A 16120-nucleotide genomic window follows, 5' to 3' on the forward strand; every position below is an offset into this window, starting at 1 on the left:
GAAATATCCTCCATGTTTTCCCTTACTTGTTCCAAGTAAAACTCTCTAATCTTGGCTTTCTTGTGTCTTTTGGCTAAATACCCACCAAGAGGCAAATCCAGTTTTGGGTAAGAATACCCCATCCCATTGCCTGCCCCTTCATCTCTCACCCACATCTCTAAGACCCACCATCACTTCTCTCCCTCACTTCCTGACTCCCCCCTCAGACATAGAGGTGTCCAGCTGACCCTACTGGCCTCCCTCCCCCAGAGGTTGAGGCCCTCACCAAAGAAGACTCCCAGCACTGTTCGCTTTCGCAGGGAGGCCTGCCCTGCAGGGCCCCTCATGGCAGTGTTGCTGTCTCTGGGGTTGGGCAGCTGGGGTTCTCCCAAGGGCTGGTACACACCATCTGCATAGCTGGCTGGAACCAGGCGCTGGAGCTGAGAGCCTGGGGTAGGAGGGGTAGGAACAAAGATAAATCCTCAGTGGGGCTCCCTTACCTCCCCTCTCCCAGGCTTCCATCCATACCACAGATCCTAAAACCTTAAGAATGCATGAGCCTCTGCTGGTACCTGCCAGCCCTTGCCCCTTCGGGTAACCCTGCCCCTAGGCCTGTTTCCACTTGGCCCTCACCTACCTTTGCTGCCCCATCTGTGCTCCATGAGGTTTTGTGCCACCCATCAAATCGCTGCACCTCCCGGGAAATGGGGTTCTGAGTTCCTGTGTGAGAACAGAGGGAAGGGGCAGCTGGGCAAGTCCAGGCATGAGAGGACAGGCAAGCCTGCAGGATATGCGTCTTGGTAGCCTGGCAAGGGGAGCAGCAGAAGGTGGAAACCCAGCACAGTGTGGAAGGTAGGCGGCAGAGGGAGAGAACCAAGGACAAAGTGATATCCAAACTCGAGCTCATTCTTCTAGCTGCTCAGTGGGGGAAACATGGCAGGGAGCCCTGAAGCAGTGGAGACAGGGGCAGTGTGTGCTGACAAATAACCTCAGAGAACAAGACAAAGCTGGAGAACAGTGGCGATGTGGAGGGGCATGCAGGAGCCTTCTAGTGCCCTCACCCCTCAGCTCCCTAGGGACAAGGCAGGACAGAAACCAGTCCCAGCCCTAAGATATACGGAGCAAGAGCCAGCCGCTGCCCCAAAGCCAACCACTCTTCCACTCAGGAAAGGAGAGGTCATTCTGTGACCACTCCCTGGGTACGGGCAGTGTGGAGAGGGGCTTGGCCCTCTCCTGCTGAGCAGAGCCGCCCCCCCACCCAGGGCAAGTGTGTGGGCCCTGGGGCTGTGGCTCTGCCGCCTGTTGCTATTCTGGTCTCTTTTCCAGTTTCTGGGGGTGGGATCAGGGACTTCCTGGTCAAGGGAGAACCTTGCCTCCTCCTCCTTTGAGGAATCATGTTCCTCATGTAATTCCTCTTATTGACCCTATTATACTTTCCAAAAACTAGGATCTGGGAGGGAGCACTCAGTTGTTGAGGGAAGAACTCAGGCAGTGAGGGAAGAGGGAAAGGTTCAGAATCAGAGATGGAATGGAGGTCCTTCTGGTCAGCAGATCAGGTGACCAGTCAGATTCCATCTTCCAACTTACTCAAAAGTGCCGTGTGCCACATGGTACTTCAGATCCTTAGCCTGAGGCAGGTTAACCCCTAAAGGCAGAGCCTGAGGGAAGGATTTGAGCCACGTGGCTAACTGGGAGGTGGCCCAGGATGTGCTGGAGGAAGTGGGGAAGTAAGGCAGGGGCATCAATATGGGACTTGTCACGGAGTGAGTTACTGCTGAGGGCAACTGGGGCTCACTCCTGTTGGTGGCCTCTTGAAGACTGTATGGGCACACCTCAGAATTGCCTATTGAGCAGGGAGGAAGCCAGGGAATCTATCCACCAACTGGCTGAATGTTGCACTAGGGGCAGTAAGTGTCTTCCAGCCCTCAGGTGGAGAAGGAAGGAGAGGCAAACAGGTACTGGAGGTAGGAAACTGTCAGGGTACGTAGAAACTGCCCGCCAGCTGCGGGTGAGCACTAGGTGGGCTGAGAGGATGTGGCACATGATATCTTCTTCAGGGACCCCACTAAGAGTTCCCACCCAACATTTCCGGTTCTTGGTTGGCCACAGTGTTCAGCTTCCTCTCCTCTTGCCACCTAGAAGTCCCCTAGGGTCAGGAACTGTTTCCACTCACAGCTGTATCCTCCATACCTAGCGTGATGTGTGCGTCAAATCAGTGTCCAGTTAGGATTTACCAAATGAACAGATACCGCCATATTTGTTTCAGCTTCTCCACGGATTCTTTACTCCAACTGTTCTCCAAAGAGTGCCCTGCCCGTAAGATGGCAGTTTCCCTGCTGCCACTGACGGAGGCCAGGGCTGGCAAGGAATCCATTCCATGTCCCCACATTAACCACTTTTAACCCTCGCTCTGGATGCTGAGGCAGGAGGCCTCTGTGGCTGAACCGAGTCATTGCTCTGCTTCCTGCAAACTCCTGGCAGGAAGCAACCCTTTACTTTATGTGCCTTGGTAGGGTAAGGAGGCATCCTCACTTACACACCACACGACAGCTCTCGTGCTGGCCATCATACAAGTCTTAGAGCTGGTTGGCTCTCTCTGGGTTTCCAAAGATGAGCAGACTCACTGCTGCCCAGATGTCTGGCTGGTGCCTGGTCCTCAGGTAGGTTCATTCACCAGCTTTGTAGTGATGTAGAAAGAAGGCTCTTCTGTCAGCTTAGGATAAACTTAATCCTCTAAGCAGCGACTGAGCAAAAATTTCCATACAGGCAGGGTTTAGGGGCGGCCACCTGGTTCAAAGGGGGATCAGGGGACTTATATAGAGCTACCTTAATACGGCAAGAACCTCAATATCACGTGGGTGGTTTGTTAATTTGGGGTGGCTTAATGGAGGGGTCGGTAGATTACAGGAAGCTAAAGGACACCATCACTTGGCCCCCTATTCCTTATGAACAAGATACACTATGATAGAATTGGGTGAATGTGATGCGTGAGGGGCAGAGCAAAGCCAGAGAAGGAGACCTGGATGTTTAGCCACCAAAAATTCATCTGACCTCTGCTAGTTTTGTTTTTAATAATGTGAGTGTTTTTGTAGGCAAACTGGGTTATATCTCTGTCAGAAAGAACAACCATCACTCTCGAGCTTGGATGAGTATCTTCTGTTTTGAGTCTTATAGTTTTCGATAAATCCCCTGGAGCAGTCCCTGCCATCCAGATCCTGACCTCCTCAGCTTCTGGCACTGGAGAGCCGTCTCCATCTGTCTAGCTGTGAAACCCTGTTTACCACATCATTAACTGATCAGCAGAGATTGCGGAATTTGTAAATCTCAGAGTTTCTCTGAATGAAAACAGACATTGTGCCAGAAATTCATTGTCAAAGAGGAACATCTAAAATTGGTAATTAGCAACTAAAAAAGAGGCCAGAGTGCCCATCTTAAACCAAGACTCTTCCTCACAGGATGGATGCGACTGGGTGAAGTAGTGAACAGAATTCTTTTCTATTAATAATATTTTTTTATTCTGTTAGTCACCATACGGTACATACCTCGTTTTTGATGTAAAGTTCCACGATTCATCACTTGCATATAACACCAGTGCACCATGCAATATGTGCCCTCCTTAATACCCATCACCAGCCCATCCCATTCCCCCACCCCCTTCCCCTCTGAAGCCCTCAGTTTGCTTCCCAGAGTCCATAGTCTCTCGTGGTTCATTTCCCCTTCTGTTTACCCCCCCCCTTCTTCTTCCCTTCTTCTCCTACTGATCTTCCTACTTCTTACGTTCCATAAATGAGTGAAACCATATGATAATTGTCTTTCTCTGCTTGACTTATTTCGCTTAGCATTATCTCCTCCAGCGCCGTCCATGTTGCTGCAAATGTTAGGAAATCGTTTTTTCTGATGGCTGAATAATATTCCATTGTATATATGGACCACCTCTTCTTAATCCAGTCACCTGTTGAAGGGCATCTCGGCTCCTTCCACAATTTAGCTATCGTGGACAATGCTGCTATGAACATTGGGGTCCATATGGCCCTTCTCTTCACTCCGTCTGTATCTTTGGGGTAAATACGCAGCAGTGCAATTGCTGGATCAAAGGGTAGCTCAATTTGTAACTTTTTAAGAGACCTCCACACTGTTTTCCAAAGTGCCTGTATCAACTTGCATTGCCACCAACAGTGTAAGAGGGATCCCCTTTCTCCACATCCTCTCCAACATTTCTTGCTTCCTGCCTTGTCAGTTTTTGCCATTCTGACCTGCGTAAGGTGGTATCTCAGTGTGGTTTTGATTTGAATTTCCCTGATGGCTAATGATGTTGAACATTTTTTCATGTGTCTGTTAGCCATTTGTATGTCCTCATTGGAAAAGTGTCTGTTCATATCTTCTGCCCATTTTTTGATTTGATTATTGGTTTCCCGTGTATTGAGTTTGAGCAGTTCTTTGTAGATCTTGGATACTAGTCTTTGATCTGGAGTGTCATTTGCAAATACCTTCTCCCATTCTGTGGGCTGCCTCTTAGTAGTTTTTTTTTTTTTTAACTGTTTCCTTGGCTGTGCAGAAGCATTTTATCTTGAAAAAAAAAATATTATTAATTAAAAAAAAAGAAAAGTAAAGATGAAGAACGTAGGTTCGAAGGAGAGCAGTATGTAATCTGTAGAGAGCTGTTATGGCCAAAATGATTCAGAAGAGCCTTTAATTTAGATGTGACGGTTTATATTTAAATGTTGCTTGTGATTCTGAAAAAAGAATATGGTATGGAAAAGTATGGATTAACATGTGATTTTGTTGTTTACTGGAAACGAAAACTTTTTGCTGAGAAGTTATTATTCAATAAATATTTAATCTGTGTTTTATCTTACAAAAAAAAAAGAATTCTTTTCTACCAAATGTGCACTTGGAAGTGGAATCATGTCCTTTCACAAGAAACCTAGGTTTTAAAACACAAAAGATGTTATGTCTTTGTGGGATTGGAAACATGTAAGTCTTCCTATGGTGAGGGGCTGAGTCAGTGGCAGATATGAGGTGTCCTGTGGGTTGATTTATTTTTTGCTAACCTCTAAACAGCCAACACAGAGATGCCTTTTTTCACACAGATCAGTCCCCGAAAGTCCTCAAGAGTGTTTTGTGACCTGAAATCTGGCCGTTTCTTTTTTTTTTTTTTAAGATTTTTAAAAAATTTATTTGTTTGACAGACACAGCCAGCGAGAGAGAGAACACAAGCAGGGGGAGTGGGAGAGGAAGAAGCAGGCTCATAACGGAGGAGCCTGATGTGGGGCTTGATCCCATAACGCCGGGATCACGCCCTGAGCCGAAGGCAGACGCCCAACCGCTGTGCCACCCAGGCTCCCCATGAAATCTGGCCGTTTCTAATATTGCGCCAGTCTTTGAATATCAGTGTCGATGACTACGAACTACATCATACCAGTTACGTGTCCCTTTTTGAAAGAAAATTATCGTAGCTCAAACATAACCTTACAATTTCAGATATCCTCAGAGTGGGTAACCAAGGCAGGAAACCATGCCATGTATAGAACAATTCCGACTTCAAATACTCCATCCCTTTGTCTCCATAAATCACTGAAACATCTCAGAAATCCCAACATTCCAAATCCAGATAGTAAACCTTAAAATAAGCCTGTAAACATTAGAATAACTGTATTCAAATGTCACATCAGACCAACAATGGAGTCTATGATTTATTGTAAATCATGTGTGCGTTAGCCCGTCCTCTTTATTTATTACTGCTGTGTTTACTTCATGTATCTGGGCTTTGTTTTTTGAGTCATAAAGCTCATCAACATCTCACTGATCTAAATACCTGTTCAATTGTGACTACGAATTGCATATGAGTTGGTGCCGATGTGCTAAGCATGACAGAATTTCCGAGTCTGTTTGTACATAGTTTAAATTGAAGGTTTCAATATGATTTAATTATAAGGCATTATATTACTGTCAAAATGAGTGCAAAGGACAGAAGAGAAAGTGTTCTAGGGTAGCTTTATGGAAGGAATACATGTGTGTTAAAGAAGAAATGACACCGAGCTTGATAGATAACACTGCTACTCACATGGCAGTTGACTTGGCTCTTCATATTCTAGCTAAAGACATTCAGTGAACAGTCAGCCCTGTTACCTCAAGAGCTGCAGGGATGGCATTTCTTAAAGCAGTGCCATCCAGCTGCCTCAGTTTCCCAGGTGACAATGAGTGGTTGGAGTGTATTTGTCCACGTTCCGCTCTGTGCACATCCACACAGCATCGCCTCTGCTCTCCCCTCTCCACTTCTCCCCACACCCCCTGCCATTTCATCTCCTTGACCCAGTCCCCTCTCCTCTCTCCTCAGAATCCTCCAACAACTTCCCATTGCCGAAGAAAATGGTTTGCGCTCCTTAGGCTGGTGAGCTCGAAACTGCTACCCAACATCCATTCTTCCTTCATGTCTTCGGACACTGATTTTATTCCAGGAAGAAATGCCCCGTTAGAAAAGAGCACTGACCAGCCTCCCTTGCAGCCAGGGGTGGTCTCAGAGCTGTATGTGGAATCCCTGGGGCTTCCTTAAGAAAACTCTCGTAGGGGAGCTAACTCACCTGAAGAGGCATGGCCTATCATCCTTTTGCTTCTCCTTCTCAGGATCAGACCTACAACATGGACAAGATGGTGGGGGTGCCTACTGCCAACAGATAGGCTCAAGGGTGGAGAATCAGAAAGGTAGATGGAGCCTGGGTTCCCGAAGCTGTCATACCAGTTCTAGAGAGCCGACCTCCTGACTTCTTATCCATGAGAGAGTTACCACCTAATATACTGAAGCTACAGAATTTGGATCTCTGTCACAGTGGCTGACCCAATTGCTAATGGATACGGTTGGCATTGAAGGGTCTCCATACTTGGCTCCCATCTTCCCTTCCAGCTTTTGTGTCACTTATTTCTCAGTCCTGCCTCAAGATAATACCAAACAGACAATTATCTTGGACTCCTGCCCAGATTTGCTAGCTTGCCACTTCCGGTGACTTTCTACTTCCTCCCAGATGGTCTACGATCAAGCCTGATTGCTCCTTCCACCCAGCCTTTTAACACGATTTAGGGCAGGATCTCTGACAGCAGACTCTCTGGTTCTACCTCTTACTATTATCCTTGAGGTCTTCTTGAGCAACTTATGGGGCAATGGAAGTGTCAGACTCTTTACAAGGAAAGAAATCATACTAATTAGGAGAGTAGACAGTGGTCTGAACTCAGAAACCCAGACAAGGGTTGATAAACCCATTTCCATGAGGTCCTGGAACTATGCTTGAAAAAAATTTTAGGAGACCTACTCCATTTCTCTGCTTGAGTTCCCTTTCCACAAAGTGGAGACTGATGGTTTATTAAGATTTGGAAACGATAGGAGAAACAAAGGGCACTTTTTAAGGTTCAAAAATGTTTGTTTCAGCCCAACAGCATACGTGGTTATGAATGCCTTAAAAACCACCCAGGAACTGGTAAGAGAACCTAAACTCGAATGTTTTCATGGAAGTTAGCCTGTAATTTTCCTGTTAACATGGATAGTTTATTCACTCCGGCCTGTGCTGAAATAGTCACGCCCACCTCTGTGTATGTTGCCAGGATCCGGCTTATTGCACTTTTAAGTCCCCAGGCTTGTTTTCTCCATTTGCTCTAATACGAGAACAGATAAACAAGGGGGCAGTGATACGTTTTTCATTTGGTGGATTTTAAAAAGCTTTCTAATGATCTTCAGAGTATATGCACCAGGAATCAGGACAGGTGGACAGGCCCTGTTCAGGGCTGGGAGGTGGGGTCTGGCCTCAGCTGCCTCTGGGCACCTGGCGGGTCACGCCCTTGCTCCATTCCTGGACACGGTGATGGAGCGCTTAGCTGCGTGGGCTTGTCAGCTTCCTTCCGGGCACGTGGACCTTTATTTTAAAGATGTGATACTTTGAAGATATTATCTCGGTCACCAGGAAGAGAAAGCTCTTTCACAAACAATATGATTGGAGTGACTCCTCCCAGAGCCCCTGGTCAAGAAGTCAGGCTGTAGCTGCTAACCGTAGTCTGTCTGAGCTCCCACCTGCTAAGGAAACCCCTTCTCAAAGAGACAAAAGCTGCTTTAAAGGAAAATGAGTCTATGGGTGAATCAGCACTCTAGGTGAATGGCTACAGCCTCTATTTCCTACGAAAAATGAAGGAAAAGCAGGAATTCAGTTGGATAATTCATAGGTGAAGGAGATTAAGAGGTCACTTGTGATGAGCGCTGAATAATGTAAACTGTTGATATTGTACCCCTGAGACTAATATGACACTACATGGTAACTACACTTGAATAAGAATTATTTTTTAAGATTTCATTTATTTATTTGTCAGAGAGAGAGCGCGCGAGCACAAGCAGGGGGAGAGGCATGCAGAGGGAGAAGCAGGCTCCCCTCTGAGCGAGGAGCCCGGTGCGAGACTCGATCCCAGGACTCTGGGATCAAGCCCTGAGCCAAAGGCAGACGCTTAACCAATGGAGCCACCCAGGCATCCCGAATTTTTTTTTCTTAAAGTGCCTCACTAACACAATGATGAGGTTAGATTTTAAAATCGGATGAAAACATGAGGCAAACTTTTAGTGATGTCGCTTGAAGTTGTGGCCGATTTGTCATTTTGCTCTTATTCTTCATAATCTCTACCGGCCGATTGACAAAACCTCTATTCAAAACAGGATTCAGCCTCTCTCTACCTCTCTTTCTCTTTGTTTTTATCCCTCTTTTTAATCTGTTAGGTCCTAATTTAGGGCTTTAGGTGTAAGTTTATAAATCTTTGGGAACAATCTCGGTCATTGAAGTTCGTGCCACGTTCAGAAGCACCATTAGCCTATTTAACAGGCGGGAAGCATGAACGTCAGGTTTGCTGAGCCGCCGTGGGTCAGAAATCAAGTCCGTGTTGGAGATTTCAAGTGCACTGACTGTTTTCATTGAGCCGAGATTTTTATCGTGGATCCTCTGAGAACAGGTGGCCATTTGTGAATTCAAAGGTGTTTACTAATTTGTCTGCTTGCTTTTCTCTCCCTCATAAGTAACGATATAAATACGTAGTCACACTCGTGAAAATCAAGCACTCACGTGCTTTACTTAATCACATGGAAGCCCTTTCTCCATTAAAAGCAAACGATCTACCGTCTGTGTTTGTCTCGTCTGCTTCCTAACACCCAAATGAGGTAACAGGTTCATAGCGCAAAAAAATTAAATAAATTTACCCATAAAATTAAAGAGACCTAGAAAGTTAGCGACGGGTAGTTGAGAGATTTCAACACATTTCTTGGAAATAGCAAACACAGGAAATGTGTGGACCCACAGAGAGAAAGAAGCCGCTGCCCACTTTACCCTAAGAGATTGCTGCTGGGACATGGGGGCTGGACTGGTTGTCGGGATTCCAGAGGCTTCGGTCTGTGAACCGGCAGGTCTGGTGGAGGTGGGGAGTAAGGAATGGAGCCAGACACAGTGGAAGTGAGGAATGTTTACACAACTGCTCCTGAGAGTCCCTATCTCCCATGTGCAGAATCCCGCTCGAAATCTGGGGACCCTTCTCTGAAAAATCTGCAGGTACTGGGAGGGGTGTGTTCTCATGAGTGGTTGTCGGTGCTTTTCAAATACAACCTCCGATTCTGGCCTCTGCAGAGTGTGCAACTTGCCAGTTGGCCTAAACCTACTCAGTTGTGTCATTAGGTCCTGACACCCCAATTAGAATAATGCACAGTGGGCTTCGCTGTAAGGGACTGCACCAGACTCCTCTAACACTGCTTCAGGTCCTCTGGGCCTCAACTGTTTCTTGGTCCAGCCACTGCTTCAGTGGCCACTTGACAGGCTCCAACTGCCTTTTTGCAGATGCAGTTCAGTAACGTCTGTGGAGCCAGTCCTTACTGGCTTGGGAGGATTAAAACAACCGTTATTTAAAAATTAAGTTATATAAACTTACAACTAAATAAATTATATAAGAAACAAAGGCAGTGAATATTCAAAACTCATTACTTTTTACCTATTTCGCTACATTTTACTATTATTTATACTCTGGAGTATATTCTATTGTATCTGTATGATGCCTATTGTACCCGTTATGGTGAACATACCATACAAGACACCGTTTTTCCGCATCTATATTGAAATCAGCCGTGGTGAGAATTCACACCATGGAAATGGAGAGCCAGTCGTCAAACATTTAGGACCACCACACTGGTGCCATCAGCCAGCACATGCCTCATACCTGCCCAGCACACCTTTTACTTCCGCCCTGGGGCTTAATGAGCGGACTGAGTTGGGACACTAGGAGACCATGCTTGGAGCCCGCCACGTGCCACCTGAAAGTGCTGGTACATGAGCACCTTGTGGAGTTACTGCTCTTTGGCAAACGGGAGATGGGAGCTGGTGGACAAACCTTTGCCCCCGTCTTCCCCCGGACAGCCTGTCTTCCTTCCACCCCATCTGAGAACATAGTCCTGTTCTTAGGACTGAGCAACCAGCGTACTCAGTGGCAGCCGGCATCATCCTGTCTCCTAGTACCAGCTCCCCCTCCTTAACCCCATTTCCTTATTCCTCTGCTCTGGGATTGAACTCTCTGATAAAAATAGCATGTTGCCTCTGGCTCTGCCTTCTAGGGAGGTCAAGGTAAGGTGAGTCCTAATAAGGAAAGTCATGGGGGGGGGTACTGGGAAGACAGGGGATGGTGCTAGATCCAAGGCCAGAAGCAGCAGGGCTGTCATAACCCCCAGTTGAAGAGACAAGGGCAGGGAGCAGTCAGCAAAAGCTGGAGGGTGAGTCATTTTGAAAAGATCTGAGACCTTCTGCTGATGAGCACAGACAACCCGAAACAACATGCGGGGAGGAAGACAGGAAAGTAAACGCACTGACCACACTCTGTTCTCTCGGTCTCGTCTCTTACCAGCGTGCCTCGTTGACCAAACACAACTGGGAGGGCAGAGATCAGGAGGGATCGGGACAGGGTGGAAGGAAGGGCAAATGGAAAGTGTTCCTCACAATATCCTGGAGCAACGTCTGTCTATGAGCAGTCACAGCACTCAGGTGCACTTTCCACCCAGGAGAGCGTCTGGACGTAATACTGACCAGCTGTCTCGACAGCAAACAACAAATCAGCTGTGTGTGTGTGTGCGTGTGTGTGTGTGTGTGCGTGTGCGCGCACGTGTGTGTGCGCGCGTGTGTGTGTGTGAGAGAGAGAGAGAAACCAAAACAAAGAAAAAACTGATTCTGAAAGAAACAAAGACAGGAACTTGAGAACAAACTTATTATACATCTATGTAATAGGAATAGGGTGTTATGAGTAAAAGGAACAATCAGATAAACACGAAAGAGTTTTTAGAAATTAAAAAATGATTATGGAAGTAAAAATTTCAATAGATGAAGTAGAAGATAAATGGAGAAAAGTTTTCCAGATCCTAGGGCAAAGCCTTAGAAAATATGAGTCCATAGATAAGAGTCACAGAAGTTTCATCCAAAATAGTAACCCAGGAAGACAGAAAAAAAAAAATTGAAGAACATATCAGCCATAGCAACATTTTTTCTAGATACATCTCCTATGGGAATAGAAACAAAAGCAAAAAAGGGGGGGGGATAAACAGAAGGGGGAATGAACCATGACAGTCTGTGGACTCTGGGAAAGAAACTGAGGGCTTGGGGGTGGGGGGATGGGATAGACCGGTGATGGGTAGTAAGGAGGGCACGTATTGCATGGTGCACTGGGTGTTATACGCAACTAATGACTCATCGAGCCTTACATCGGAAACCGGGGATGTACTGTATGGTGACTAACATAATATAATAAAAAATATTATTAAAAAAATAAAAAATAAATAAACTGTTGGGACTACAGCAAAAGAAAAAGCTTTTGCACAATGAGGGAACCACCAACAAAACAAAGAACCTACTGAATGAGAGAAGATATTTTCAAGTGATAGATCTGCTGATAGGCTAATCTGGCCAAAATATATGAAGAACTTCTACAACTCAACACCAAACAAACAAACAAACAAACCACTAATCCAATGGAAAAAAACAGGCAGACGCCCTGAATCGATGTTTTTCCAAAGACATACACCCAGATGCCCAACAGACACACGAGAAGATGCTCAACATCACTGATCAGCAGAGAAACGCAAATGAAAATCACAGTGAGATGTCGTGTTACACCCGTCAGAATGTCTGAAATAAAAAAGACAAGAAATAAAAAGTGCTGGTAAAGATATGGAGAAAATCGAATCCTCGTGCACCGTTGGTGGGAATGTACATTGGTGCAGCCACTGTGGAAAACAGTATGGAGTTTCCTCAAAAAATTAAAAATAGAATTCCCAAAGGATCCAGTAATTCCACTAGTAGGTATTTACCCAGAGAACACAGAAATACTAACTTGAAAAGACATATACACCCTGTGTTTATTGCAACATTATTTACAATAGCCAAGATTCGGAAGCAGCCTGTGTCCGTCAATAGATGAACGGGTAAGGAAGATGTCTCACACACACACACACACACACACACACACACACACACACACAAATACTACACGACCATAAAAAGGATGAGGTTGTACAGTTTGAGACAACATGGCTGGACCTAGAGGGTATTACGCTAAGTGAGTAAGTCAGACTGAGTATGACAAATGCCATATGATCTCACTCATACGGGGACTCTGAAACAACAAATGAATAAACAAACAAAAAACAAAACCAGACCTACAAACACAGAGAACAAACTGATAATTGCCAGAGGGGAAGGCTTTGGGAGGTTGGGCAAAATGGGTGAAGGACATATTGGCTACAGTGATGGCATGACCAAGTCACAGGAATAAAAGACACAGCATACAGATATCATCAATGATACTGTCAGAGTGATGTATGGTGACAGATGGCAGCCACACTGTGGTGAACTTAGCACCATGTATAAACTTGTTGAATCACTACAGTGCACACCTGAAACTAATGTGACATTGTGTGTCACCTATACTCAATTTTTTAAAATATGTTCAGTTAGCCACCACATGTGACATCCTTAGTTTTTGATGTAGTGTTCAATGATTCATTAGTTATGTATAACACCCGGTGCTCATCACAACCCATGCCCTCCTTAATACCCACCACCCGGTTGCCCCATCCCCCCCACCCCCTCCCTTCTGTAACCCAGTTTGTTTCTCCGAGTCCCTAGTCTCTTATGGTTTTATACTCAATTTTTTAAATAAAAAGAACATACTGAAAACAAACAAATAGATAGATACATAGATAGAGAGATAAAATATGAAAATGTTCCAGGGTTAAAGATCCAAATCTTCAAAAGGACTAGACCTTTGTACTCCTTTATTGACCAGTCACTGGACATGGGCTGCCTTCAGGGAGGGGGTGGGTGTAACCTTGAGTAAAGTGGCTCCCTTCAGCCAAGGCAACGCCTGGAGAGGGATTGAGCCGTTAGCCATCAGCAATCAAGACCTCTGGCAGCAGGGAAAGAGACTCAAGTCCAGTTGCTGAAATAGACATTCATCCCATCTGGGAACAAGCTTGTCCAGGATTCTGCTTTGGGCATCCCCTGGGAAAACAGAAGGGGAAGCAGTGAGATCAGCTATAATCCCCATAACTGCTGCTGGTCTGGAGGCTGGAGCTGATTCTCCCTCCTCTATTTTATACCCTCACCTCTCGTCACCTCTGGCACCTCTGCTGGACTGAGATTGTTTCTCTGGAGGCTGGGAGTCTGAGATCAGGGTGCTGGCATGGTTGGGGGCGGGCATCTTCAGGGTCTCTGACTTCTGTTGTACCCTCAGGTGGTGGAAAGGGCTAGGGAACTCACTCAGGCCTCTTTTGTAAGAACTGTAATCCCATTCATGAGGACTCTGCCCTAATCACCTCCCAAAGGCCCCACCTCCTAACTGAGGGTTAGGTTTCAACATATGGGTGTGGAGGGGGGGACGACACATTCAGGCTAAAGCAACCTCTATGCCAGTGGCTCTCACAGGGGGATGATTTTGCCAGCAGGGGATATTTGTGGATGTCTGGAAACATTTGGATCACAGCGCGAGAGGGAGGGGCGATACTAGGGCATCCGGCAGGTGGAGGCAAGGGATACTGCTGAACATCCCACAATGCACAGGACGGCCCCACGCAACAAAGAACGACCTGGCTCGAATGAGCATGCTCCATGAGCATGTCGGCAGTGCCAAAGCCGAGCAGCTCTGCTCTATGTGATAGAACACAGGGCTTCGTTAGCACAGGATATTCGGGCCAAAACTGCAACTGGGGTAGTAGACCAGAGAAGGGAGCAAGACTAAACCAGTAAAATGTCAAGAAAATCCCACCGAGGGCCACTTTGGCTCAGCCCTGGTGAAGGGCACACTTGGAGTTGACCAATCAGGGTGGCCAGCCCCCGTCTCCACCCCTGGACCACCCCACCCCAACCCCAGTGAGTCACAGGTCAGGGCTGCCCCCAGGGGCAGTAAATCCCCAGGCGTTTGTGTTTTCTGTCTGCAGGCAAAGTGAGTTCCCATAGTTTGGGAACAGCCCTGCCGAAGAGGCTTAGGAGGCGGCTGTGGAAGGTGAAGCCAGCCCAAGAGTAGGTGCACCTGAAAATGCAAAGGGCCCGAGGACGCGTGGGTGGAGCTCTGACAACACCGGATCCAGACTGAAACCCAGATCGACAACGATTGAGGCGGAGAAGGCAAATCGAAAGTAGAACCAATTATCTTTCAAGTTTGTATAACTGTTTATTTAAAAGTAACTCTGACATTTTTTTCTCAAAAACATCCAGGCGTGGGGGGTGGGGCAGGTAGGGAAAGGTTGGTAAAAGGGTATGAACTTTCAGCTATAAGATAAACAAGGTCTGAGGAGCCAATGTAGCATATGGTGACTACAGTGGATCACGTTGTATTATTTAATTGAAATTTGCTAATTGAGCAGAACATAAATGTTCTAAACTCCCCCCCCAAAAAGATAAATATGGGAATTGATGGATGTGTTAATTAGATGGTGGCAACCCTTGTAGGATGTATGCATCTATCAAATCACCACAAGGCACATTTTAAGTATCTTAGAAATTTCTTTGTTAATTATACTTAAGTGAAAGTGAAAACAATCAGGGTAGTATTAATGCTTCAGCTTCTCCCGAGCTCCCCTGTCTGCCACACTGAGGCTTCAGCAACCCTGCCTGGGATAGTAGAGGGGTCTTGCAGACACAAAGAAGGATCAGAGTCTTCCCAGCCGCGTCATATCTATAGAGAGCAAATAAGCCAAAGGGGTGGGAAGCCACTTGCTTCAGCAGGCAAATTCAATGTATTTCCCAGATCTACAGTAATGAACTTTGCCTCAATAAGGCCTTCGGGTTGTGAAAAAGAAAGTCCATCAGTGACTTCCTCAAGCACTGAAGGGTTTAGTTAAGGTGAATCAGAAGTTATCCTCAAAATGCTTTTCCCCTAAGTCATACTGCAGAAGCTTGCTTACAGACTTATTTTCTTCCTCTCAATATTTTTTTCCTTGCATCGCTAGAGAGAAGCTTCCAGGAAGAAATTTTAGAACTCTTGTTTCTTTGCTTCTTGTAGGGGTGGGAAATGGATCAAAGATGTCTCCCCATTGCAAATCGCGGCTCAGATTTGGCTTTTCCATGATGAATTTGATCATTGCTGATAGTGGGACCAGATAACTCTGATCCAAATACTGTCCCCCCTGAAATCCAAGTTATCTGTCCGGGTGGTTTATGTGAGCTTAGCCAGAAATTGTCAAATCTCCACGAAGTACTATGTAAGCACCTGTGGTATAACTCGATTTACTTTCTATTTTTCCTTGTTTTTGTATTTGTTTATTTGCTTTTTGTTTTTTTAGAACAGTTTTAGATATACAGAAAAATTGCAAAGGTAGTAAAAATATAGCCCCCTGCCCACAGATTCCCCTATTATCTAACGTCTTCCACTAGAATTGAACATTTGCTACAATTAATGAACTAATGTTGACATTCTTATTAAACAGTTTATAGTTTATTCAGATTTCCTTGATTTTTAACCTAATATCCCTTTTCTGTCCCAAGATCCCATCCAGGAGACCACATTACACTTGATCACTATGTCTTCTTGGGGTCCTCTTGACTGTGACGGTTTTTCAGACTTCCTTCGTTTTTGATGACTTCGGTAGTTATTTTTT

General features: G+C 45.8%; 1 protein-coding gene across 1 annotated transcript in view; it reads right to left on the bottom strand.

Moving 5' to 3' along the window:
* Nucleotides 1-16120, bottom strand: part of LOC125281384 (dual oxidase 1-like) — a 280501-nt gene that overhangs the window by 25647 nt on the left and 238734 nt on the right. The window contains 3 exon segments of the mRNA XM_057313040.1: nucleotides 266-427; nucleotides 617-649; nucleotides 652-699. Of these exon segments, the coding sequence (XP_057169023.1) occupies nucleotides 266-427; nucleotides 617-649; nucleotides 652-699 (243 nt within the window).

This window comes from Ursus arctos, unplaced genomic scaffold (genome assembly GCF_023065955.2).
Source record: "Ursus arctos isolate Adak ecotype North America unplaced genomic scaffold, UrsArc2.0 scaffold_16, whole genome shotgun sequence".
Classification (NCBI taxonomy): domain Eukaryota; kingdom Metazoa; phylum Chordata; class Mammalia; order Carnivora; family Ursidae; genus Ursus; species Ursus arctos.